The sequence below is a fragment of the Aspergillus viridinutans genome, assembly GCF_018404265.1.
Source record: "Aspergillus viridinutans IFM 47045 DNA, scaffold_11, whole genome shotgun sequence".
Taxonomy (NCBI): Eukaryota; Fungi; Ascomycota; class Eurotiomycetes; order Eurotiales; family Aspergillaceae; genus Aspergillus; species Aspergillus viridinutans.
Genome location: NW_025091227.1, coordinates 391,952 through 419,210, shown reverse-complemented (window position 1 = coordinate 419,210; position 27,259 = coordinate 391,952). Strand labels below are relative to the sequence as shown.

General features: G+C 44.4%; 7 protein-coding genes across 7 annotated transcripts; 3 read left to right on the top strand and 4 right to left on the bottom strand.

Moving 5' to 3' along the window:
• Positions 1 to 3: 3 nt before the first annotated feature.
• Positions 4 to 2,847, bottom strand: Aspvir_002304 (uncharacterized protein; the record flags this gene model as incomplete). The annotated part of the gene is made up of 2 exons (XM_043273905.1): positions 4 to 2,639; positions 2,697 to 2,847. 2 exons carry the CDS (start codon positions 2,845 to 2,847, stop codon positions 4 to 6), a joined length of 2,787 nt encoding a protein of 928 aa, XP_043129840.1.
• A 2,704-nt stretch (positions 2,848 to 5,551) lies between these two features.
• Aspvir_002303 (uncharacterized protein) lies at positions 5,552 to 6,401 on the top strand (the record flags this gene model as incomplete). The annotated part of the gene is made up of 3 exons (XM_043273904.1): positions 5,552 to 5,678; positions 5,741 to 6,122; positions 6,176 to 6,401. The coding sequence occupies 3 exons, from the start codon at positions 5,552 to 5,554 to the stop codon at positions 6,399 to 6,401; spliced, it is 735 nt and encodes a 244-aa protein (XP_043129839.1).
• A 637-nt stretch (positions 6,402 to 7,038) lies between these two features.
• Aspvir_002302 (putative Pfs domain protein) lies at positions 7,039 to 8,088 on the bottom strand (the record flags this gene model as incomplete). Its single annotated transcript, XM_043273903.1, has 1 exon — positions 7,039 to 8,088. The coding sequence occupies one exon, from the start codon at positions 8,086 to 8,088 to the stop codon at positions 7,039 to 7,041; it is 1,050 nt and encodes a 349-aa protein (XP_043129838.1).
• Positions 8,089 to 8,868: 780 nt separating this feature from the next.
• Positions 8,869 to 11,731, bottom strand: Aspvir_002301 (putative endoglucanase; the record flags this gene model as incomplete). Its single annotated transcript, XM_043273902.1, has 9 exons — positions 8,869 to 8,879; positions 8,945 to 10,401; positions 10,425 to 10,692; positions 10,744 to 10,797; positions 10,847 to 10,963; positions 11,015 to 11,138; positions 11,188 to 11,386; positions 11,429 to 11,573; positions 11,626 to 11,731. 9 exons carry the CDS (start codon positions 11,729 to 11,731, stop codon positions 8,869 to 8,871), a joined length of 2,481 nt encoding a protein of 826 aa, XP_043129837.1.
• Positions 11,732 to 13,036: 1,305 nt separating this feature from the next.
• Aspvir_002300 (uncharacterized protein) lies at positions 13,037 to 14,246 on the bottom strand (the record flags this gene model as incomplete). The annotated part of the gene is made up of 2 exons (XM_043273901.1): positions 13,037 to 13,729; positions 13,788 to 14,246. 2 exons carry the CDS (start codon positions 14,244 to 14,246, stop codon positions 13,037 to 13,039), a joined length of 1,152 nt encoding a protein of 383 aa, XP_043129836.1.
• A 1,711-nt stretch (positions 14,247 to 15,957) lies between these two features.
• On the top strand, positions 15,958 to 17,846 carry Aspvir_002299 (potassium channel family protein; the record flags this gene model as incomplete). The annotated part of the gene is made up of 3 exons (XM_043273900.1): positions 15,958 to 16,005; positions 16,061 to 16,170; positions 16,223 to 17,846. The coding sequence occupies 3 exons, from the start codon at positions 15,958 to 15,960 to the stop codon at positions 17,844 to 17,846; spliced, it is 1,782 nt and encodes a 593-aa protein (XP_043129835.1).
• A 6,682-nt stretch (positions 17,847 to 24,528) lies between these two features.
• On the top strand, positions 24,529 to 26,324 carry Aspvir_002298 (arrestin C-terminal domain-containing protein; the record flags this gene model as incomplete). The annotated part of the gene is made up of 3 exons (XM_043273899.1): positions 24,529 to 24,781; positions 24,860 to 25,800; positions 25,881 to 26,324. 3 exons carry the CDS (start codon positions 24,529 to 24,531, stop codon positions 26,322 to 26,324), a joined length of 1,638 nt encoding a protein of 545 aa, XP_043129834.1.
• Positions 26,325 to 27,259: the final 935 nt, after the last annotated feature.

The window sequence follows — 27,259 nt, the reverse complement described above, 5'->3', positions numbered from 1 at the left end:
TTATCATTCCATCACGTTCTCACAGATTGCACCCTCGACATAGCACGATTCGTAGTACTGATATCCGGCTGTACTGCCAGTCAACAGGGTATCTTGCCAACCGATAAAGCTACAGCCATAGAAACCAATTTGTGAGCCATAGATCGATGCGGCGAGAGTCACGTAGGACGACTGCGATCCATCCAAATTATCACTGTTGATGATGTTGATGTTGTAAAGCGCAATCTTGTTGCTGGCGGTGGACAGAGTTGCCGTCTCGGCGTCAGAGTGGCCTGTTTGCGGAGGAGACAGAGACAGGCCGCGTGCAAAGGTGATAGTAACTTGGTTGGTGCTGTATGTCTCGCCAGGGTTTCCTATCTGATAACCAATGATCTGAACAGGTCCATTCCGGTTGATCGAAGGAACCTGCTCAGTGTAGGTGCCAGGATACATGAAGATGATCTGGGTCGAAGCGTCATTGGGCAGAGCAGCCAATGCAGCCGTCAAGTTGCTGTAGGAACCGTTGACAGAGCCACCTTGGGAGACAATAACCGCGCCTGCTGGGGGTGTGGTTCCGCTGGTTGGATGTCCCCACGTTGCAGTCGCTGTGGAAGAGGGAGTCGCAGTAGTGGTAGGAGTGGTAGATGGTCCAGTGAGGCTATAGGAAGGAACATAGCTATACGCTGTCATGTCCAACCAGGTCGTATCCCCAATCCAGGACGAGAGTGTGTATGCGCTGGCAGCATCTGCAGTCAGGTTGGTTGCAAATGACGCGCGGCCGGACGACCATGCTCCAGGACCCGAGTTGTTGTACTCTCCAAAGGTGACGTGGTCAGTTTGGGGGGCGCTGGTAGACCAAATGCTCCATCCGGCGCTGTTGATGTGCTTGTCCAGGTAGGAGTTCATGTAAACGGCAATACTGTACTGGGAGTAAGGTCTGCCGAGGTACGTTTGACCAAAAGTAGTACCGTAGGAGTTGGTGTAGGTCATATAGCAACTGTCAAACACATACCCCCCAGCGGCAGTGGAAGAGGAACGACTCTGGGCGGCAATACACGCGCCGGCAGTATTCGCCGCGATGTAGCACTGGTGGAAATAGGCAGTCGAGAAACCCCAAATGTAATCGACCGATCCCTCGATGTAGCAATTCGAGAATACTTGCGTACCTTTGTTAGCCAAGAGCGTATCTTGGTAACCGATGAAGGAGCAACCGTATGCTGCCATGTTTGAACCGTAAAAGTCCGCAGCCAAGGCAGCGGTGTTCGTGGTCTGCGGGTACGTGTTAACAAAGTTGATGTTGTACAGCGCGAGTCCAGAGCCATCCGTCTTCTTTGCATAGATAACCGGAGTGCTTTCATCCTGGCCAGCACTGGTCAGGACACCGTAAGAAAACTGGATGGTAACCAGGTTTTGGGTGTAATCATTCTCAAAGGAGGTTTCACCACGAAGGGTAACCTTGCCTGCGCGAGTGATGGAAATCTGCTCGGTATAGGTTCCCGCCTTGATGTAGATTGTGTATGCCTGGCCATCATTAGGCAGCGCTGCGATGGCCTGGCTGACATTCGCGTACTGGCCAGCAGTGGGATTCTGGGAGACAACCAGGGTGGAGGACGGCGTGGCTGCGGTAGACGTCGCAGAGGCCATGCTGGAAGAGGTCAAAGCTGCAGTCGATGTGGCAACGGCAGACGATGTGGCCACGGCTGTGGATGCACTTTGAATCACGTCCGAGTTTGCAATGTCTGACAGGACATCCGCGTATACCCAGTTGGTAGACGAAGAGGCAAATTGAGGATATACGCCGGCAAATACCTGGTCTATCGAAAAGCGGGTCAGTTCCGACGCACTCATCAGCGACATGTATTGCGAGCGCGAGGCCTGATTGCTGGAGTAAGACCCCGCTCCTGTAGTCCCGTATTCACCATAGAAATTGAGGGTATTCTGAGTGGCTGCGTCGACATGCACACCCGTAGCAGCAATCAAACCCGCCAGATACGTGTTCCGGAAAACGACGACGGATCCTCCGCCATTGTTTGCTGCTGCCAAGTAGACGTTCTGGTTGCTCGTGCCGGACTTTTGCTGGACAGAGCAAGAATCAAAGATAACGGTCGAATTGTACAAGGTGGTTCCAGATGTGTAGCCCTTGTTGTAAACAAGAAGGGCGCTGGAACTAATAGGTACGATCGTGGTGTTGTAGATGTACAGACTGGGATAGTTGTAGATTACCTTGTCCAGGGCCTCGATATAGCTGTTGGCAATAATACCCAGTCCCAGACTGGCGGTGATACCTAAGCTTCCCGCAGACACGAACTGGCATTGGTAAAATGCATTCTTGGATCCGCGGATGGTGGCTGCCCCATAGCTACCCGTCGCGGTGTTGACAAAGTTGATGTTGCTGAATGTGATACCGAGGACGTTGACAGAGATGACGAGAGGGCTGGTAGCAGAGACGGTGACTTGATTTTGCGCATAGTCATTTTGATTGGCAGTTTCACCAACGATGGTGACCGAGGGTGTGGCAGAGACGGTGACCGCTTGGGTATAGGTTCCTGCTTTTACAGTGACAGTAGGAATCCCTTGTTGCTGAGCATAGGCGATGGCATCGCCGATTGCAGTAAACTGCCCGGAGCTATCGGTAGCAACAATGACCACTGAAGAGGAGGCTAGATGGAACAGGAGAGTCAGTCCGGCTGTTCCTTAGAGTGAAACAGGTCACGTACTCGGAGATGACAGGGCTGTAGGCGATGCAGTCGAAGAAGCGGCGGCAGTGACTGCAGCACATGCCGAAGCCACGGTCGAGCCAACGGTCACACATTGGGCAACTGCTAGGCTGGCTAAGCCAGTCAGGCCCCAGGCGTGCCAGGAACGCATTTTGGCACAACTGGACGGACCGAATTCTCAGGCCCTTGTAGAAAATATTTTGTCCCTGAGATGGCAGTGATGAGCTGACCACAACCGCCTGTTCAAGGGGAAAGAAACACTCCTAGGCGCGATGAAGAAGATGTTACTCCTATATATCCCAGCGCAAACAGAGTTTACGCCTCTCATCTCTGCCATATCGACCTAAGGAAAGCTACGAAGTAGGGCAAGCCCTCCGGGGCCGAGGAACAGAAATTCACCGACCCTTGGAACTATCGACGCCTACTTCGTCCATTATAGTTCGGGCAAACATAAGCGATGCATTAGACCTAAAGGTCTGAGAGTCGTCGAAAAATCGTGCACTGATTGTGCTTTGCTCACGACATCGCCATCAAGTACTCATAGTCTGGCGGGATCTGGGCCATGGCCCGGCTCATGGAATAGTCCCAACACGGCATTTTTCCAGTGGCTCGATGTACTTCCAGCTCAACAGAGGGCCAGAACGGCAGTGTTTCGTGTCGGTTTCGATCAAGACTTGGTGCATTGGATACCGGAAGCTACCGGACCACGTGGCACCCATATTTTTAGTCAGTCTGGATCATTCAGTAGAACGCTTTATTGGCAGTTTGATGCTGAACATAATAGATATTTTCCGTCAATCACAATGAGCATGATGCCAATTTTCCTTTCTCTACCTTAGATCCTGCAGAGACATGGTGAGCTTAGCCCAATACTAGTCCAGAAGAAGCAGTTATCCCGAGGATCACGGAGCTGAGGTTTTTCAGCGAATCATCAGTCGTACTGCCGCCTGAGAATGGAGCCAACTTAGCAGTTATCAGGATCTGTCCAAGCCGTGTATTATTCTATTATTATGTCGGCTAGCGTAGCCTTCGTTGTCAACTGCCCTGGAGTGGAGTCGTCCAAAAACTTTCGCTTCTCAGTAAATGGAGGCATCGAGTTTCGGCCGTGGTTTGATTCGAATGTCGGGGTTCAGACTCGGAGATTTTGAGCAACGTTAAGTGTCATATCTTCCCTATAATCTGTGAGACGAGTATTTAGACCTTGATTTCTATTATTGGGGAAAATATTCCCTGGCAGAAATTCAAAAAAGTCAGTGAGGGAATGGACTTGCCGCGCTTTAACGTGCTGGGTGGTTTGTCCTAGTCAGCGCGATATCTGTATAGAATTCTGGACAGGATGTTATTATTTATATTATTCTATCCAGTCCTATGGCCCCAGAATTCAAAGATCGTGAATCCAAGTGATCGGTTCGCTGATCAGCGCTGATCAGGATCTGCAAAGATCGCTCCACACTCTCCATCATCTCAATCACCACTAGTACAAGGATGCAGATGATTGTATGCCGACATGTTTAGAAAATGAATATAACTCCCAGTCAGTATACAATTGCGTTAGTCTATGTTTTAACTGGATCATCTCCTGCACCTTTATTCGGTTGCCAGCGTCGATGTGTCTCAGCTCGCGGATATATATTATGTCCGGTTGGACATAATGACTATTGGAGGTGGTGTCTTCTGTTGAGGTTATTCCTTTCGAAAAGAGTAGACGCGAGACTGTAGAGGATTTCCATAGGGTCATGCTCTCCATTCCTCTGGTGTAGCAATGTATACTTCCTCGTTCTGCTGTGTTGGTTACATGAATGTTCCTCAATGCGCTAAGTTTTCTTGCCTCCTTGGAGTAGAGTTCACTATGTCCGCACTTTACCAACAGATTAAAAACGGAGGTGCATACCATCGGGGCCAATAATGCTGTTTGTTGCTACGTCGTGCCCTAAGTACCCCTGCTAAGGTATAAGCGGGCCCCGCAAAAATGACTCGCGAAAGTCGGCTAAACGCATAGCTGTCCTCAAAATTGATTCCTAACAATCAACATTCTTCTACTGGAGGCCTCTTGCGCTTGCTTTAAACGTGTTTGACATTACAGACAGACCATCCTTCGCAATCTGATATCCGTGGGTTGAATTGCTGCTCGGTTTGCCAATTTTGCTCAAAAGTCGGGGAAAGGGATAGATTGCCTAGCAAATCACCATCGAACGATATATTGCGGCCCCACAAGATCTTACTTCCTAAGAAAATAGTTCATATTTCCGATAATAGCAGCCAATCATGCCTCAGATAGCTCTGGTTGCGGTCTAGCTATCCCTACTGGCGTCGGAGGAGTCCCGAACCGCCAAATTCCCCTCTATGAATCTTCCTGAACCAGGGCAGCTACTTTGACGGAGTCTCGCAGAATCAACAAGCCTACCCTTATATACCGAAAGTCATATAAAACGATGATATCGACCACTACGGAAAATTTGTCGAATTGCGCATTTGCTGTGGTTGATGAGAGTGTCATATTGATGATGAGGCGTAGCCGAGGCTGACCCTGTCTGAGTGTGGGACATATGCATGCTAGACACATGCTAGCAATCATTATTAATCTATATTCATTTACTTTGTACAACGAAGGGTTTAGTGACAGGGATTAGCTAACGGTCGACAGAGTTATCCTATACCGAGAAATCTGTCCTTCTAATCCCTGTTGATTCTGTGTATGTCCCGCTTATGTTGGACTCCATGCTGCACCCAAGGCCGACAGGGATGTCAGACGAGGGGCGGGGGTAGTATTAAACCCCCTGTGCCTCTCTGCGGGTGTTTTCATTTCTTCCAAATTTCTCTTATCCACAGAGATAGACACCATTCATATCATCAAAATGGGTGACGCCGACGCTCTTCCAGATTATGTCCTTGACCCCAACGCCGTCTTGAACGACAAAGACGCTGCCTGGCGCCATGGCGCACCCCCAGATTATTCCAAAACAAGAGCATTCTACCAAGAGAGTACGCAAGCCCCATCAAGCCTCAGGTTATGAATCCTTAAAGACTAATCATACCCGCTGCAGCAAAACAAATGAACCACCAGGCGGGCAGCCTCCCCGATCTCGCCTCGAACCTCGTCAAGAACTGGGAGATCGAAGCATCCTTCAAGACCTCCCTCGACGACTGGCGCACAATCGACCACAGCAAATACACCTTTTCGCTGAACGGCGGACCTCCCCAGACAGGCGACCATATGCTCCGGGTGGGCACTTACAACGCCTTACTCACATCCAGCTCGTACTACGACCCCGAACATAATGATTTCTCGACAAGTCACAAGGCGTTCAAGCGGATGATGCCGACGTTTGCGTGGGAGGTCTTGGAGGTGTATAGCGGGCCCCCGGTTGTGATCTTCAAATGGAGGCATTGGGGGTACATGGCGAATGATTACGTTGGGTATAACAAGTATGCATCTACCTTTCTGGATAAAGAAAGATTCATACTAACGCTTCTGCTAGTGGTGGAGAAAAGGTCACTGTCAAAGCGCACGGTGGTCTGATTGATATCCAAGGCATCGTCATTGCCAAGGTCAACAGTTCGCTGCAGCTGGAAAAGATTGACGTTTGGTTTGACCCTATGGATATGTTCCGCCAGATTTCGCGTGAGGAGAAAGTCGAGGGTGAGAACAAGGCTGCAGCAGATGCTGCGGCTGGCTGTCCCGTGCTGGGCCATGGGACCGTTTAGAACGAGTAAGCTTTCGATGAGTGGAATGAACGGATGGACCAGATCAGGACAAGCACTGCGACGAGGTGATTTGATTTTGGTGCCGAGAATGTCTCTTTCTTATCCTTTTCCTACGGATGGCCTCCGAAACAGCCCATATACTCCACGGCATCCACGTTGAAGTGGCTAGACTCGTAGTATTATGACTCAATGGCGGAAATACCGCAGAGGTCTGATGAGTTCACAGTGCGCTCGAGCTTTCATCGAGTATAAAACTATATAGAACCCATAACAGTAGACATGGCGAGGATGTACATGGGTGCAAGTTCAATGCTAAGATGCATATGACAGGTTACTAAGGCGTCAGCTGGTGGCTACAGTCCTCGACAGAAGCAGCACCAACAGAAGCATACACGTATCCAATCACGAACGCCAATACCGCAATAAAAACCTTAGTCTAAATACATGATGAGATATGCAAGACATCAAGCAATCTTATAGTGTCCGTAATACCCGATAACATTGAGACACTAGCGATTTTTGCAAAAAGATCACGCACTGACTAGAACGAAAGTCGGGAATAGCTGAGAGAAGCCTGTGTACTGCGGTCGCGAACAGCCGTTCTTTCTGGCGAGTGGACAGCATAGATTTGGGGAGACTATGCTGTGTACTCTAGCAAGAACGCTTTCGCACAGGATGCTGCACATACGGCCGCATAGTTCTGCCATCTCTTGCTCTTATGGCAATCGGCATAGTCACAGACCCCCTTGATAACGACAGTGGGGAAACGCCTCCATACCCCAGCTGCTTCCATTTCGAAGCCAACAACACCAGCGCTAGCAGCCAACTGGTCGCGCTTTTCACCGCACATGATGACGCTATCGCCAGTGGCTATCGGTCCGAAATGGATAGTCGGTCGAGGGTCTGGTGACGACTCATCCGAAGGTTTTGTCCGTACCCGCTGCAACCGTGCCGCATCCCTAACGCAACCTAACTGTTCGCAAGTTGACTTGAAAGCCTGGCGGCAAAACTGTTTCCTATTGCCAGGGCTGCTGCAAACATCACATTGCACGGGGCTCCGATGCTGATGCTGGTAGGAAGGAGGAAAAAGCCGATCCTTGTCCATTCCTGGATAGCCGAACTCCTCCGCTCCAAGCATGTTCAGGGCCAGAGCCAAGTTGTTGGCCGTATTAACTACCAGGCATTGGTATCCTCGCGCACTGTACAACTTATGTATTAGGGCTTGAGGTTTCCCATTAGCCTGAACCCTGTTTCCGGTGTTGAAGGAAAGTGGATTGAGATTGTCGAAGGCCAATACATTTGTTTCGTCGTATAATAGTAGCTCGGTGCTGATGATCACATCCCCAAGAAATCTAGCATGTCCATCCTGAGTGTATGGAACCCCTCCACACACTCCAACAATTAGGGCTAGCTTTATGCTGGGATAGCTCAACGAGATACTTGCCGCTGCGCTCGACGCGTACAGCTTTCCCATTGCGGCCATATGGACCAAGACGACATAGTGCTGGCCAATCCTCCCCACTGTATATTTGTTCTTGTCTCGGGGGTGTGATGCCAGGTCGGTGCCGCCGCCACAATCAAATATTTCGTCGAATACAGCCTCCACCGCTCGGGACTCATGCGGCAGGGCACAAATAATGGCGATGGTGAACTGCTGTCGGCGTATATGGCGGGAATAACTGATCATCTTGGCCGCCATATTATAACGAGGATCGCAGCTCCAGTGAAAGTGTGTCCTGCTTTAGGGCTCTATATTCTTTCAAAAAAATGACTCTGACAAAAATTAGACCTCAAAACTATGCTGGATGCTTAGGATAGAACAATGATGATAATATCAGGCGAGCCCGCTGCATCTTATATCGATACTCCCTCTAAGTTCGCGCCGCAAAAGCAGTAAGTGATTCCCGTCCGTGCGACATTCGTCCTGGACTTGTCTCATGTTGTGTCGCATAATCCATTCTAGTGGTTCATACGTCTTGCTCTCTTCCTTGGAATGCTTTGCTTAGCCGCCCATCATCATACCTCCAATGGCGTCTCCGCCGTTGGCGCCTGAGACTTACCAGCCTTGTTTCATGTTGTTGGAGTCGTAGCTGAGCAGCCCCCTTGCTATTAATAGCCAATACAGTCCATGAGTTGATTCTTAATGGCCTGAGCCGCCCGCCCAGCTAAGGAGTGTACGTCGCAACTAAACCTCTCCCGCCGTTCTAGACACCCAGTGTATATTTAACCAGTAATTTCGTGCCAAGTATTTAATTGCTGGAGCCAGATTAAACGACTAGGGAAAGGAGAACTTTTGACGCAATGAGCTCGGGGCTATAAGTCAGTGGGCGGCTGAGCTGCTTCTACCAGATCATTGCTTAAGCGAATATTGTCTCGATTGTGAAACATAGGTAGACATGATCAGTACAGCAAGCACTAGAACCTAGACCACTGTCTGCGCAATTGATTGTCCTCGAGTCTTTCTACTTTATTGCAGGCCTGGCGACCGGTCAGCCTTCTGTTCAAGTGTTCTTCCGTTCTATAAAGGTGGTTTCAAAACTTACACTGAGAGTAATACGCGTTCTGGTAAGTGCACGTCCATCCACTCGGGCAGACAGTTGGCCCGGTGTATCCGGTACCACCACACTGTCCGTACGGTGTACTAGTCCCAGTAGAAGTTGCTGATGTCGTAGTCTTGGGTGTACTAGTAGTCGTCGTCGACGCCTTAGTGGTCGTGGTCAGCGTTGTTGAAGAAGTCGTGGTACCAGACGGCTTTGTGCTCGTCGATGTCGTCTTGGTCGTAGTCGCTGTAGCTGTTGAAGACGGGAGACTTCCACTCGGCTGACCGTAGAAGATACCCCTTCCATTCGTGCCCATAAACACACGTCCATAGTTTGACATGTCGCCATTGACCACATTAGCAGATGCAGAGCCGAAGCCATGCGTAGAATCGGAAATCATCTGCCAATTCGTGCCCATGTCCTCGGTCTTGAACAATGCCCTTGTACCATCAACGGTGAAGAAGCCGTAAATCACAGCATAAGAGCCGGTTGACGAGCCCTTACCGAGACCGAAGCTCCAGCCTGCCGTGCATCCACCCCCAATTTGAGCGAAGGTCTTGCCGTAGTCTGTAGAGTGCCAGAGACCGGTATCGGTAGTAGCCCAGACATCACCCGCAATAGAGGGATGGGCGCGAATGGCGTTGACGGCAGTGCTGGAGCCAAGGGCCGTAGTCTTCGCGAACGAGGCGGCACTGTTGGTGGAAACGTAAAAGGAGCCGGCCGACCCGCCATAGAAGACGGTATTGTTGGCCTTGTCAGACGCAATGGCCGCCCCGGAGGGTAGAGATGAGACAGCACTGAATGTGCTGCTATACTTCGACACCATAGCCCCATTGGAGTTCATGAGCAGGACGGTATCGGCGTCCGCGGAGAGAGCAACGGGTCCGGTGGGCGTGGTGGAAGACGCTGCGTAGTTTGCCGACCAGGTCTTGCCGAAGTCCGTAGACGTAGCAACGGTAGGATCCGTGTCGCTGGCCCCCGAGCGAACAAGGTTGGATGGTTTGTTACCAGCGTAATCAATGCCGTTGGTAGTGCCATATGTTGGGTTATGGAAGGATTGAGCCGGTGCCTTGGTGAGATCTGAATGGTAGAATCCTCCAACGTCGCCAACAGCAGACAGCAGTGGTGGTCCGCCTGGAGGAGCAATGAGTCCAAGAACAGCCATCTCTTCGATTCCGACGGCGAGAGATTTCAAGGTGACATTATGCGCGGAGTCCCACTTCTGAATGTCATGGCCACCATAAATTGTCGCGCCGGTGCCGTACAACCAGTGGTTGGAATCGAATGGGTCGATTGCGAGAGCCTCGACCATCCAGCCGACACGAACGGGAAACTGAGCTGTTGAGGTGTTGTCTTGCAGCCAGGGGGCATTGGATATATCGTAGCTATAGTAGTAGTTCAGGTTAGGATATCCGTTCCAGGCCCAGATGGGAGACCACGTCGTTCCGGAATCCACGCTCCTGAAGATCAGTCGTCGGGCCACCAACAATTCAATGCAGCTACCATCAATGTCCCAGGGACTTGCAGGTCAACGGATAAACCGCCATAGCCATAGTATGTGCTTGCCACGGGAGTAGGGCTGATGTCGGTCCACACTTTGCTGGTGATGTTATACTTATGTACCGTTCCATTGGTGCCATCATACTGACCAGCTCCGTTGGAATATGAGATGTAAAGAGTCTTCTCAGCTGGAGACAGCACTCCTTTATGAGGCAGAAAGCCGTACTGTGGCTCTCCGGTAACCCAGGACCCTAGCTTTCAGTTAACGGAGGTATCGAATCGAATAGATGCAAAGAACCTACATGTCGATCCGGCGTCTTCGGACACAAACACTGATTTACCAGTGTCCGCAACCCCTAGAAAGGATTAGACCATTGTTCGAGATTTCCTGCTATCAAAACATACCAACAAAGATGCGTGGAGTGGGAGAGCCACTTGAACCAGACGTGGAATCGAATGTTAACCAAGCAATGCCAACAGGGTCGGACGTATATGTAGAACTGGCATCCTGGAAATATGTTCCTATTCCCGGTCAGCTTCTCGTCATATGGAATCATCGGCATTGTGCCTTACCGGTCCAAATAAAAGAAGTGATATTGGACCAGGTCGCTCCGTAGTCAGTACTCTTCCAGAGGCCATGGCCACTCCTCGCGCCAAAGTAGAGGACGCTGTTATCGTTCGGGTCTACAGCAAGACGCTACATGGTCTTAGCCGGGGAAACAAGCAACGCAATTTAAGTTACTCACCTCGCCCATACCACGACCAGGCATGTTTCCTCCTACTTTGAACGGTAGCTTTGTTTCTGACCAAGTATTACCCTTATCGGTCGAGCGCAGAATTGAGCCAACGTTCGGGTCCCATTCGTTCGTGTACATCCCCACCGTCAAGTACAAGCGATTGGTATCAATGGGATCGGTAGCGAGTGCATCAACACCCCAGTTATGCCTAAATCGTCAGTACATTCCACTTATAGTTCAGATTACATACCAGTTACTGTTACCCACAGAGTCCTGTAGAGGCGTCCATGTGTCGTCCGAATTGAGACGGTAAACGCCTCCAATATCAGTACGAGCGTACGCTACTCCCTTGGCTGATGGATTGAAAACGATTCCTGGAACGAAGCCTCCGCCTCCTGGATAATATTGTTAGCTAGATATCAGCCTGGCCATATTTAGTATACTTGCCCCCTGTAACGACATTTTGCCAGGTATAAGCTTGTGATGCGGCTCCGTGGGCTGCATCAAACAAGAGGCCAATAGCCAGCAGGACCACGCTCGGGGTCTGTATCATCTTGGTAGTGGAAGCTCATAAGGCCTGACAATTGTAGTGGCCAAAGAAGTGCGGTTTTTGGGAATTTATGTCTCATCTGCACGGAACTCTCTCCGCTCCTGTCCAATCCGATTCTAAAGCAATATATCTCCCCACGGCAGGGTACAGGGATGTCTGCCGATGGGACATCCGCATTTACACCATGATATGCATTCAGCTCCAATTCAAAGGACTCTGAGAAGGTTCATCACGTCCGCGGGAAATGGGTGATACCTGTTAGGTTTTCTGCATATGCTTCCACCAGATCGAAAGGATAGCAGGTCGTCTCGGCGCAAGGGGCCGAGCAACCGTTGACTTTCAGGAACAAGACGCATTGCTTAAATTGAATAGTGACGGATTCATCACGGATGCCGTTCCGATGCATGTCCACCCCGCGATACACCCCATACTTTACTTGCAGAATGGTGACTATGTGGAGTCCGGCAAATGTCCACATAAAGCAGGTGAAGCTTGGCAAGCCTCTGCCTTAATTCTGCGCGGTAGATTTCTGATACGATTACAGGGCCGTGGATGGTCATCTGCACAGTGCGGATGAGCCATCGTGTGGTGGTGGCGCTGAGTGCAGGTTGTAATTCCGAAATGATCGAAGTGCGATTGGAGGAAGAAACAGATTAATGGAAGAATGTACCGCAGAATCAGGGGTATGCCAATTAGCCGATGCGGGGAATTGTGGACAGATATATTAGTCCTGTAGAGTGACGATGGTGCAGAATGAATATGATAATTCCGCACAGAGACAGGGGACCCCTTGTGGAAGTGCATGCAGCACTATGCCTAGAAGTGGATCCGTATTTTCCTGAAGACTGCAAAAATAGCGGGAATTTGATTGAATTGCATACTTCGTCAACTGCTAAATATAAGGTGTACTCTAATCACCAGGCATCGTCTTCAGACACATACCGCGCGGATATGCGGAGCCAAAAACCTGGGGTATTCCTGAATCCTGATGCATTCGGACTCCGGCCCGCAATGCCTATAGTCAGTTTGTCTCACCCTCAATGTTACTAAGCCAGGAAGAAGATAAATAGACTTTACATCATTCATCTGTCAGGCTATGTGCAAAAACATGGCTATCGAACGTGTCTTAGCCGCATTCCCCACAGGATCCTACATCGAACTAACACTTGGCCAAAGATCGTCTTCTCGATGTCGAAGATGTCCTAGTGCATGCAGCTCCAAAGAGAAATAGAGGCGCAAGGGGTAATGAACCTCCTTTCTTCCTTTGTCGCCTCCCGCCGCGCGATCTCTCTCCATATGTCGTCCTCACTACTTACCATGCTGGGCATACTTGCTCCTCATCCGGATGCGCTCCCCGTATATGTACAATAAGAAAGGATATGGCGCGAATAGCACGGTCAAGCAACCCAGTAACGTACAAGCCCAACCAACACCGAGATTATGGAACATTTGCGTCGCAAATAGGGGGAAGGCGCCGCCGAAAGATGATCGTAAGAAGTCGTTTCCGGCAAGGACCGAGGCTGCATATTTCGAATACCCCTGTGCCTCGTAGCAGAAAATGCCATTGAAGATAAGGTATCCCCCAAAGGAAAACAGCGTGGAAGCGATAATAGGCATAATCCAATGGACGCTAGCAAAGTTTCCAGTCCAACCAAACCAGAAAAGGGATATTGGCAGACACACAGCTCCAAAGCATGCTGGAGGGAGGTGTTCTTCTGGGGAAAGATGACCATCTGGGTTGATGTGTTTGGATTGCCAGCGATACTTCCAATAGGAGTATATCGGGAGAGCAATGAATACCGCCCCTGTCATGATACCCAGGAATGCCAGGCCGGTTTCTCCTGGGTTAAAGCCGTGTTTCTCTTCAAAGACAATCGGAAAGGCTTCGAACCAGATATATAGAATTCCGTAGATAAGGGCAATGTAGAGGTTCATCAGAAGCACAATGGGTTCGAGGAAGCAAAGCGCGAATGGACCGACCAGCGCTTCAAAGAGGACATCCTATTCTCACCTGTCAATTATCATATGCTATCAAAAAGAGGTTTGCACGCAGGCTGACCCTGGAAGCAACCCGAGCAATCTCAATCTCAGCCTCGGACGCATATCTCCGATCACCTGTGATTCGGCGAATACGCCGCGCTCGGCGACTGAGAATGTTGGGGGCAAATGTCTCGGGCAGAAAGAAGACGAGAAGAACCACGGCAAAGCCGGATATCCAAAGCAGCTCCCAGATAGTCCACGTCCACCCCTTGGCGGAGGAGGCAAACCCTCCCACGAGAGGGCCCAGCACGGGAGCGGCGACGGCGAAGCTTGCCCAGACCGCAATCATATAGTCGCGGATTCTAGGGCTCCACATATCTCCCATCGAGGCTCCCCCTGTCGCCAGGACGGGCGAGCCCATGAAGCCGGTTATGAATCGAAATGCTAGAAGCATCCCAAAGTTCTTCGCGTAGATAACACCAAACTGAAAGAAAACAAAGACTACTAGTGTTGCAACATATACCGGACTTCGTCCCATCGTGGGGAGCTCTGATATTGGTGCCCAGATCATTGGTCCTGAAATATTCACTTAGTATTGACCGTGGTCGATGTCAATCAGTTTGAAAGTAACGCAGCTCACCCAGTCCATATCCCACTACAAATAGTGTCAGACCAAGAATTCCAGCCTCCCTACTCACACCAAACTGCTGAGCCACACCCGGGATCCCGGGGGTGTAAATAGCGGAACCAATATAGATAGAGAATGTCAGAAGGCAGATAAGAAAAGTGACTAAGACCTTTTTGCGGATACTCCAATTTTGTGGATTCTACCAATATCAGCCAAATACCCAACCTTGTCGGCCAGAGAACTCGTCAAGCATTCTTAAGGTAATGGTGTTCTACCTCACTATCGCCGGCATCACTCCAGCCGATTACCTCGGACGATCCATCCTGTATCCCACGCCATGGGCCTGCCAAAACACTTTTCAGAGGTACCTTTGTCGCTTGCAGCGACAGGCTTGCGACATGACCGGGTACAAGGCATTCTGCTCGTAGAACTCTTCGCTACCAGTCGTCATGGATTCCTCCCGGTAGATCTCGGGCCATTCTAGGTATTTCCACCAAGTGGAATCATCCGTTTCTTCCGGGTACAGTAAAAGCCTGTAGCCGCTGAAAATGCGAACTAACTTGCCGAATTCTGAGTCCCGGATTGTCTCCATTATAACATGTATCCTAGAGACTACTTTGACAAAGTGGTCAAACCAGTGAGTGAGGTTTTGGGGTTAGTTAAAGGCAGCTATTTCAATCGCTGGTGTAGTTATTCTTTCCGTAGAGTATAAATATCATGCTATTATGAATCTCAAATAACAATAAATTGTCACGCCACGCGGTCGATATCTCACTGCTGAGAGGTTTCCTTATAAGCCAATTCACATGTTGCCAAAAATGGAAACAACATCTGATTCTACTGAGACAGGGCGGTGACATTATGAGGTAAAATCGGAGGTCGCTCCAGTTGTGCATAGCTGAGAATACACAGTACTTCGTCATCTATGGCAAGAGAATTGCTCTCCACTATAGGTGAGCATGTCCTCTCATCCTGGTCATTCTTTGATCTTAGAAGCGCAGTAAAACAAATTTCCATTCTCATTGCAATATGTTAGGGTCGTTTGACGTCCCCTGTGAGGTGGGTACGTTAATTGGTCCAGATAGATCGGCTTGTGGTCTTTTACGATCGAGACCTTGGGATCCTCGGTAGACAGTACCGATGACATCAAGACATCCATAAACCTTCCGTCTCTGGTGCACATCTTGAAATAAAGTTTAGTCGCTAGCGGATGATCGTCTTTTAAGGTTTGTGGGGTGCGCCGATATCTTGCAATGCTCCACGCATCATAGGTACGTGAAAGTTTCATTCCAATGTCAGTGCTGTACCGTTTCCGTCCGTGGTCAGGTCAAAATGGTGGTATTATCTTTAACTGGAACTAAAACATTACAGCAAGGAATTCTTCAAGCTTCTCTCCTCGTTACTCAGATGAGTAGAGCTCCCTGAGACTGCCACCATCTGCTTCCGCGTAATTTGCTGGCCCCGTCACATTTAATAATACGTTTATAGCGACCATACGCTTTATATTTCAGCAAAAAGGCATGTGACGGAAGCCCTCGCTGACAGCTCTTTAGTATGCAAGGCTGCATGCCTTTACGCCCAAGCGACGGAATGATAAAAGGAAAGTCTCATTCTCCACAGGATGGTCACACGCTGGTGGCTTGCGTCGGCAAACTTCCCTGTCGTTGCGGTATGCCCCCTAACGCTCCCAGGTTAGAGGTTAATCTGACCGATGTGCCCTCCAGGGAGTACTATGTACATCGGCCACAATGTTCAATATTTGCGCTGTATCCCAAGGATGGCGAGAGATAATAGACCCTGACGGCAGCGTAAGGACCATAGATCAGCCAGCCTGGTACGTTCAGCGCTCTTTCGTCTGCTTCTAATTGGCTTAATGATCAAACCAGGGCTGTGGTTCTTAAGGCCGTATCGGTGGCACTGGCCGTTGTTGCTTACATCGTGCTTCTGCTTACGATGATATCCAAACGTGACCCGGTCAAAGGATTTATTGTGACGATTCTGTGCTGGTGTGCCTCAGCAGCAACACTGCTCAGTGTCATTGGTGTTATAGCTGGGGAACATACAACAGTGGACCCTCGGCAGACGCTTCGGTATACACAAAATTACTTCTATGGGACATTCGCTGCGAGCCACTACGTACTGATTGCTGTGCTGTTAGCAATTTACACAGGTAGTGTGCACTCGGTGCATCTGACTCACGAGGAAAGACGGACTGTCGAATGCACAAGCATCATCCTGCGAGTGACCGCTTTCTGTGTCTTTCTGCTCGGGGGTGCTGCTGTCTACGCGACTATTGAAGGCTGGGCGTTTATGGATGCCTTGTACTGGGCGGACTACACTCTTCTAACAATCGGTATCGGAAACATTGCCCCGAAGACTCACCTCGGACGAAGCTTGCTATTTCCATACGCCTCTGCAGGCATCTTGAATACAGGTCTAGTGATCACCTCGATGACGTCATTCACAGAGGAAATGCGAGAACTAAGCATCAAATTCAAGATCGAGGAAGTGCACAGCGGTATCCAGGGGCGCCAGACTAGCCATGAATATGCTGGCAACAATCGCAGTGACAAAGAGAAGCAACCACTGCAAATGCCAGCTGATCCCCAGTACCCAAACAAGGCTGACCTCTTGAAGCTCCAACGCATCAAGCGCGACTTCTATAGAAGACACCGATGGATGACTTTGATCTGGTCGGGGGTAGCACTGTTCTTGCTCTGGCTAGTCAGTGCTGCTATTTTCCGTCGCTCGGAGAGAAGCCAGAAGTGGACTTATTTTCAGGCTCTCTATTTCACATACACGTCTCTGACAACCATCGGCTACGGAGATCTTTACCCGACCAGCAATTTCGGCAAGGCATTCTTCGTGTTCTGGTCGCTTCTGGCTGTCCCTGTGTTGACTAACCTTGTTGCTGCCATGGGGCAATTGGGGTTTGAGAAGTTGACTTATTTGTTTCGCTATCTTTGGAGTTTCCAGGCTTCCAGACTAGGCAGGATGAACCCCGACGCTCACCGCGAAAGTGAGAGAAATAAATCAGTCCCAGGCTCGGGCATAACCAACGACAGCAACAGTCGTGCCTCAGAACCCAGAAACTCCATGCAACCATCCAACGGTGTACAAAGCAGTTCAACATATGAAAAGAAGGAGTCTGGTAAATCGCTCGTCCAAGCTGCTCAGCGCTCCCTTGACCTCGGCGAGGAAATTCACAAGCTCATATCTACACTTCAAAGTTCGTCTACTACCCAGCTAGATCTGTACACCGAGTGGGACAGGATTCTTCCACTTCTCCATCCTGAAAGCGACGGGTGTGACTTGTCGGAAACCACCTCTCTTGCAACGCTCTATGGCCATACGGGAACTGTGCTACAAGTCTTAGACACCGACAGACCGACCACAGACATGAAGAAGGAAATCCTGTGGATGCTCAAGTTCTTGACGCAAAAGGTCTGTTCGCATTTACGGGAGGGCCTGGAGAGAGAGCAAAGTGGAAGGTCAAACACACAGTCCTAAGTCAGGGGAATAGTGGTTCGTGGAGAGTACGGTACAATATACAGAAGGCTTTTAATCATGGATATCCTCTAGATCATCTAGAGCACCAAACTGGAGTAGAGGGTTGCTCTATCTAGCACTGCAGATAGTTACCAATGACTGGCAGCGTCTACTATATGATATTCTATTCACTGTTCTCCTAATCAGAATATGATTAAGCACCATCTAGAACGTAAGCTTACCAGAACACTGAATCCTAATATGTGTGGAATGAGCAGAGAGAGGTTCAGAATATGAAGATATTTCATTAATTTATTATGTATGTAAATCTATGTTTACTATTATACAGTGGAAGGAGCTATCTACTAAGCAAGATCATATAATTAGATCTCTGCTATACTGAGTATAGCCATACACCCCTAGATTTAATTAATGAGGTTATAGCTACTTCCTAATTAGGTAGTTAATCTATAATTATAGTATTAAGATCTGCTGTTCACAGTGCTCTACTAGGCTAAGCCTAGCACCTTAAAGAATTAATTAAACTTTAGATAACTAAGTAGCTTTATTATAAGATCTATAATTATTTTATCTATTAAAAGATGCTATAGGAAGACCTGCTTCTTAACTATTATATCTCTAATCTAATAATAATTAATATTAATATACTTACTATAAGTATAGAATTAAGTATTATAGGCTAGGTCTATAGTAGGCTAGCTATTAATATTAATCTATATAGAGTATATACTATTAAAGCTAATATCTTTAAGGAGATAGGTAAGCTAGATAGCTTCCTTTATAGTATAAATAATAGTAATATATTTAGCCTTATATATAGATAAAGAGATAACTAATTATAGCTTAGAAGCCTATAAGATAGGCCTATTACTAAATATAAAGATATATCTAGTAGTTAAATAGTGTATATTAATATATCCTATATAATCTATATTAATATAGTTAATAATAATACCTAGCTTACACATAATATCTTTTGTATTATAAGGCTTATAGATAATTCTGATATCTAGGGTCTAATAGAAGAATTAAATAAGATAAATAAGATGCTTAAGATATAATTTATTAGGATTTATAGTATATCTAGCTAGCTTCCTAATAGTAAAGATAGTATCTGGCCTAGTCTATAATATTAGATATATAACTAAGCTAACTCCTGCTCTATATCTCTCTTTAAGTTTAAGATTATATCTAATAGGCTTATCTAATTTAACTAGCTAAGCACCTTCTTCTATAGGTATTACTATAGTTTTAACTAAATATAGATTAAATATATTAATAAGATATTAAAGGTAAGTATATTAAGATAGCTTAATCTATCTTTTCTTAATATCTAGGTCTATCTTCATGCCTAGATAATAGGTAGCTAGGCTAATAAGTAAAATATTAAATAGCTTACTAATAGCCTTATACACCCCCTTAGTAATCTACTTAGAGGGTCTAGTAATCTCTATATTATTAATATATAAGATAAGGAGCATACTATAGATATTAAAGAAGAGATATTTATTAATCTTAGATAGCTATAATCTAATCTTAGTAACTCTACTATAGAAGATAAGATACCAGGCCTATATAGATTACTTTAATCTATATAAAGGAAGTAATAGTTAGCATATATAGCTAGACTTATTATTAAAACCTTATAGCTATTTTATATAAATAACTTTACTATTAAAGAATTTACCCTATAAGAATGCAAGCTTGATGTCTGCCTTAATATAGTAATAGTCTAAGATAGTTATAAGTATAAAGAATAGGTAGATAGTAGCTAGCTTTATAGTAGGTAAAAATATCTAGTTAAAGTCTACTCTAAGTATCTAGATATAGCCTTTAGTAATCTATCTTACCTTAAATTAGATAATCTTATTATTAGTACTAATCTTAATCTTATAGACCTAATACCCCTTAATAGCCTTATAGCTAGTAGGTAGAGCCTTAAGTACCTAGATGCCTTACTTAATAAGATTATCTACTTTTACTTTTATAGTATTCTATTAATTATCTACTTTAGGAGAGTTAATTACCTCATAGAAGGAAGAAGGCTTAATAATATTAGTATAATTATTACTAATATATATATATTTAGTAATAATATAATTCTATATATACTTCTCTATAGCCTTAGTATTAATATAATACACCCCCTATTCTATAAGCTAAATTACTTCTAGCTAGAAATGCTCTAGAAGGTCTTCTACTAGCTTACTAAAAAGACCTCTATATAGGAAGTTAATATCCTTAGTAATACTAGGACCTATCTCTATATATATTTATAGTATAGGGATGCTATCCTCTAGTCTAGGTAGATTAGGTATAGTTAGATCCTAGCCTTTAATAATATCTTAATTTAAATTATTATTACTAATAACCTTATTTAGATTATAGTTAGTAGGTGGAATAGCTAGTAGATTAATAAATTTACTATAATTATTATCTAGATTACTATAGAGATCTAGATTACTTCCTTTTTTAAAAATAATATTATAGATATATTTAACTTTATTAGTTACTAGTATCTAAATAATATATTACTTACCTAAGCTAGTGTAGCTAACTAAATAGTAGTAAATAATATATAAATTAATTTTTATAATATCCTACTTAGATTTAATTTTATTAGTAATAGTAAGATATCTAACTAAACCTAAGATCTATAGAGAGCTGACATCTGGATGTTTACTAAAGTATATTTTATATAGAGTTATATTCTTACCTTAAATAAGTAAGATATTCTTAATTAGAATAACTCCCTTTATAATTTCACCCTAGAGTTTACGCAGAATGATTTTATTATTAATAATAGTATAAATCTTTATTAGAATAGTGCATATAAGATATTCTATAACTAGATTCTAGCTATAAGTATATAGTACTATAAGTTCCTATTTAATTAATTTAGCTCTAGCCTATACTTAATTCTCTTTCTTAATAAATTCTCCTCTATTATTAGTATAGATAATTTATACTTTAATACCTGCATACTCTTCTTCTTTAATAAAGAGCTTAATAAGTAGTATTACTTAGTATCTATATTTAAGTAATTAAATAGTAACCTAGCTATTAAATTAATCTATAATAATTATCTAGTAGTGAGCTCTGGTAATATAGTTATCTAGTATATTATTATAGCTACTACTAATATTAATAAAGATGTACTCCCTATATTACTTAATAGGAGATATAGTAATATGCCCCTTATAAACTATTATATTAGCTATTATATAAGATTTATAGGCATACTTAGGAATTAATAGTCCCTTAATATCTATTTTATTAACTATTTTAGATACATAAATAACATTAGGAATTAATAAATGCGCAAAATAATAGTACTAAGTTATTAAATTAATCTTATCTTTCTTTAATATATAGATACTAGTATAATTATTATATAGTAGATCTAAAATAAGTATATATTACTTACTTAGGACCTCTTATCTAGTCTAGATATAAGTTTTAATATTAGAATAAGGTTTTACTAATTCTTACTTAGCTTACTTATAATCTTCTTATAGCATGTAATCTTACTAAGAGAATAGTTAATTATTACCTCTCTTAGGATAGTAAGAGAATACTATTAGCTATATCTTAAATAATATATCTAGCTTAGTTAGTTTAATTAGCTTATTAGCCTTAATAGCAGTGTTGCTTCCCATAAAGTAAAGAATATAGGTATTCTAGATAATATCTCTATATCTAATAATTATTTTATCTAATAGGTAAGTAATAATAATACTATCTAGTAGAAGATTAACTCCTAGATCCTTATAGCCTAATTAAATAGTGCCTAGAAGGTTGACTGCCACTTCAGGGATATAGAGAATATTAGTAATAATAATATATCTAGTATATCTACCTAGATGTGTAAGATATAAGATAATATCTCTAATAGAATTAGAATATATAACCTACCCTATTACTATCTTAATACCCTGTTTGCATAGCTTCCTTAAGCTATCTATAAAGTTTATAAATATTATAATAAAGTGTTTAGTAGCTCCTGAGTTAATAATCTAGTTATTAGCACTAGTATGCAGGCATAGAGCTAGATTAATAGTAATAATTACTATCTATATATCTTTAATATCTTATTTATTTAGTTTAGAGGTAAGGATACTATTATTATTAATTAAATTATTATTATTAGTAGGGGTAAGGACTCTATTATTATTATTATTAATAGTATAGAAGGTAAGCATTATTTCTTTAAGCATTAAGGTAATTAAATACTAGCTATTAGATATCTTATTATCTATGCCTATTATATAAGCATAATTATAATTATTAGATTAATTAGATAAAGACTTCTTATTAGACTTCTTATCTAGATTTAACTCCTAGTAGTTAGGCTTCTTATAGCCTATTTTACTGTAATAGTGATACTTCTAGTTCTTCCTAGTTTCCTAGGGAACCTTGCTGTTAGAATCTTTCTAGTTATTTAAATTAAAATTAGACTAATTTAATTAGTTTAATTTATCCTTAGAATTACTACTCTTCTAAGCCAGCTTCTTTCCTTTCTATGCTTTTATAATATTTATAGATAATATATTAAACTTTATATATATCTCCTCTTAGATTAGAATCTACATAATACTATTAAATGTAGTGGTTCTCTTATTATAGTAACTATTAAAATAAGATATAAGAAATATCTCCTATATCTTACTAAGATTATAAAGTAAGAATTAGATCTTAATAGATTTAGAAAGCTACTTACCTTTCTTAAGGCTATAATTAAATTTATTAAGTACTTATAATAGTTTTAATATATAATCTTAGATTCTATTATAGCTATTATATACTATATTTATAGCTATCTACAGCCCCTTAAAAGACTAGATATCTACTATTATATTATATTTTATATTAAGATAGTCCTAAATAGCTTTAGATAATTCTAAATTAATTACTTTATATCTAATAGTATAAGATAAGGTAGAATAAATAGCTCTATAAACCTTATTATCTATCTTCTCTTAATCTTAAATAGCCTTTTTAATTCTCTTCTACTACTTAGTAAGCTTAACTTTATCTAATAATCTAGTTTAATAGCCTGCTTCTAGTAGCTCTAGCTTCTTATAAATTCTATTTATAGTCTACTAAACACCCTAGCTATATAGGTATATTTTTATAGCTTTAGACTATATTTAATAGGAATCTATATCTATAAGTAATAGTAACTTATAGAGATCTACTTAAGGTATCTTAAAGGAAGATTTTAATAAAAGAGATAAGGTTTTAGATACATCCCTTAAGGGAATAAGGTTTTAGATATATCTAAGGGTAACTGCTAGGCTTCTACATCTATAAGGATTCTTAAATATAAGAATCTTTTACAGGGCCCTATTAATAAAGGTAATAAAAGGATAGTTTCTATCTTAGGCAGAATATCCAGCCTAGATAAATATTTTAGGCAGAATATCCACTAAAAGAGGCTTTTAAAAGTAAAAAGTAGTAAAATAGCTTAAGGAAAGAACTTAGGAATAATTCCCTAGAGCTCTCTAAGAGGCTCCAGGCTCATAACCTATAGAATAAGTAGAGAGAGGTTCAGAATATAAAGATATTTCATTAATTTATTATATATATAAATCTATGTTTACTATTATATAGTGGAAGGAGCTATCTACTGAGCAAGATCATGTGATCAGATCTCCGCCATACCGAGTATGGCCACAATACGGTTGCCTACAATGTCATCAATTTAATGACTGAAAACTATTTATGATGCCTGAATATAGACGCGAAAATGTTAGTATTAGCTATCTGCAGTATATTCACGCAGTTACAACGGAAGGTAGATATATATATATACCTTAGCAGTCGATATCCAACAATCCAAGCGCATATAAATCTAATACTAAGCTAATTAAGAAATGTATATCTGGAAATAATGACATGAGATTCTGATTGTCAGACATCCGTGGAAGTAGTGGCATTGGTTGTGCACATGAGTTAACCAACACCCTCGGATCCAAAAATCGCTGCCCCGCGATAGACAACCCAGATACACCCCGTAATGCAGAGACGGGGACATAGTACGGAGTACCAGACATTGTGATACGTTTGCCTATGTTCATGAGACACAGACAGACCGCCTAGCCCTTTAGTTGGGACACTCCGAAAATCATGAGTAAGTGGCGTATTCTCAAGAAACTTAAAACATTAAGATTCTCTCACATCACGTTGTTGCGCCAGAGTCAAGCCAGGCCCAGCCAGACCTTCGCAGGGCAACGGCTCTCTTTGGTCGTCTCTGGGACTCCGATGACAATGAACCATGGCTGGTTGCACTTATCGGGTGATCCTGCGGGGCCTATCCGGGAATCATTGAGAGATAAGCTACCAGCGCTTCGGAGAGGGTATGTTTATGCGTCCTCCGATGACCGAAGGTCACGGAGCCGGTTATGAGGTGGTGTGCTTGTCTCTGTCCCGCCTCGGTGCAGTTCGTCCTGCCGCCTCGTGAGGCGTTTTTGCGGATGATTGCTCGTTGACGAGCGTCGGTGATAATATATTAAATCTCCTGCGAGATGCCTCTGGCGCGAAGCACAGGAGCCTGCATTCCTTGTGAATCTACTAAATTTGATAAAGGCTGTGTGTCAAATCTCACTTATGTAAGTTTTTTGATCCCGTATGCTGGTATGTGGCTGACTTCACTCAAGAATGATCTTTTGACAGAGGTACAATGGAAACATTACTCCCAGATATTCCTTGCCATTCTGGAAAGCACATTGCTGGGGCTCGAAAAGGGATTCAGCTCAGTTTTGCACTACTCGAGCCCGTTGTATTTTTGCAAGGGCACAGCACACATAGCAGTGCCTGCAAAGACAAGGCGACCGTCGTCCGGGGGTTTCTACATATGAAAGTCACTGAACGGATCAAAATCAAGCGGATTTCTATCTACTTGCGCGGGCTGGTTAAGTTAGAGCTATCGGATGGTATGCCGTTTTTTCATCGTATGATTGAAGCTCGCCAAGATTTTTACATATGCTGACATATTTCCTCTACTGGACCAGTTGAGCTTGTGGGAAATAGAGATCTGATCACGTCTGGTATCACCTACTTCGACCGCGGGCAGACAGCTCAAATAGGCAATGTCTATGGAGTAGACATATGTCACATACCGGACCAATCTGGCACAGATACAGAGAGAGACCAACGCGCCAAAAAGACTGCTCAAACGTTATGGAGGGGTCAATCTCTTCCTCCCGAGTATAACATTGGTAGCAGCTTACAGCAGCCTAGAATCTCGGGGGCCGTCAGCAAGAGCGCTATATTTCCCGTGGATGATTACCTGTATAGCTTTGAATTCCTCCTACACAACTCCCTTCCGGAGACCATCAATACCGAGCTGATATCTACCCGATATTATCTGGAAGCTATGATCGAACCATCTGGCCCATTCTCTTCAAAGATGGTTTCTCAGCTTGATGTCCCGGTTGTTCGACTGCCAGCAGAAAACTCCCTGGAGCTGATTGAGCCGATCATTTTCTCCCGCAAATGGCGTGAGCAGCTCGCGTACGATGTTTGCATTTTCGGAAAGTGTTTCCCTCTTGGCTCGCAGATACCAATCAGGGTAAAATTGACCCCGCTAGTCAGCCTACGATGTCACTGGATCAGAGTATACGTGTCCCAGCACGTACAGCATCGGACAAGGGGCCAAACAGGTCGCTTTTTGCAGCTGCCGACGAAAAAAGTACTTCTGTTCGAAAAGCAGGCCGGGCTTGCAAGCTACAGCTCCTACCCAGGCAGCACCATGCGAATCACGACGGCAGAGGGCACAGCAAGACTCCCAGGCATGCAAACAACGAATCTGCTAGGGGACGAATCGGAAACCTCTGACATCAAATTGGAGATACAGCTGCCTCGATGCCCGGAAATGAGGATCAAAGGAAAAACTCAGTGGCTTCACTTCAGTACCAAGGACGGCAGTCCGGAGGTGAATCATTGGATCCAGGTAAGAAATGGCGAGACACATCATGATGCGATGCCAAGCACACTTTATGTTCTTAACCCTGAATGCTGACTCACAAGCAGATTGTTTTGTGCCTTTCAACAGCAGACCAAGACCGTATGGGCTCAAACAAGGCTCGGCCTGTGGAATTGACGATCGAGTCACCTTTTACTATTCTGTCCTGCAAGGCTACCCCGGCAAATATCTATGTTCCACCATATGAGGCCGAAGGTGCTATCAAAGTGACTGCGTCTCAAGAAGGTCAATGTGGGTGTGGCCAAAGTACTCGGTCAATATCGCTCGCGTCGAGGCACGAAGCAGAGGAACCTGACACCGAAGCGAGGGACAATTTGACGTCCGTTAAAGGACAATTCCCGAGAGATATTACGCAGCCGCTCAGCTTCGATAATATGTCCAGTGACATCAAGCAGCCCGCTCGAGCCCATTTACCCGATTGGGGACTTCCTTCTGATGTACTTCACCGGCGACGTGATCCGTATAGAAGCAGGCAATGGTACGGCGGATAGTGTACAGTGTTCTGCGTAGGCTCTTTGATGCGGCACATCAAACTGCGACCTGATTGTTTGGTTGCTCCTCCGCCCGCCTGTTGCCTGCTAGTGCGTGCCCGGAATGCTTAGCAGCTTGGTATAATTTACCTGTTTAACCAAGAAGAAACAAACCCTTCTTTTCCTCCTGCCTCACCATGTCACACTCATCTAATAATGGTATCATGCAAAGAGTCCACATTTTCCATACAAATTACAGTTGCCTGCAGTGGCACTTCTGATATGCACAGTCTACTGACTACTGATGCTCCTAGCCCAAACTACTACAAGTTCAGTCACCAGTGAGGGTTAGTTCTGATTTCTGCAGTTTGGTTATGCAACTCTATACCTAAGTAGCATACAGTCCTCTTAACAAAATCCATTAGCAGGCTAATCATAATAAATATAATAGGGTTCCTCGGTTACCTAGCAGTGTCTAGGTCTCCAGGATCCATAATGGGTATAATTAGATATAGCTTAACAAGTCGAACAGAATGATGCCTGAATAGTCTAGCTAGACATCCAGGAGAGCATGTGAGACAGATGCAGCGGCCAGAGTCAGAGCCTGGGAAGTGGTGGGATGCATAGCCAAGACCCTCCTAATGGGGGCCATGAGAGCTGGCGTATAGATTCAGATATAGCCTGGAATTACACATTAAATAGTAGTAAGGGTGCCATATAAAGTTATGGTTTAGTGGCCGTTAACAACCTCATCTCCCTAATAGAATGCTACCTCCTTGACTTTTGACACTCCAGTCCCAAATGTTCCAAGTTAACCTGCTCAAAATTAAGATGTTGAGATTTCAAATCCAACACGTACTTTGCAATTTAACCTCATCTGCTTGTTTATTAGTGGTAATAAAACGGTTACTGCCAAGCAGGTTTGTGTGGGCTCAATGGTAGAAGGAGACTCTTTT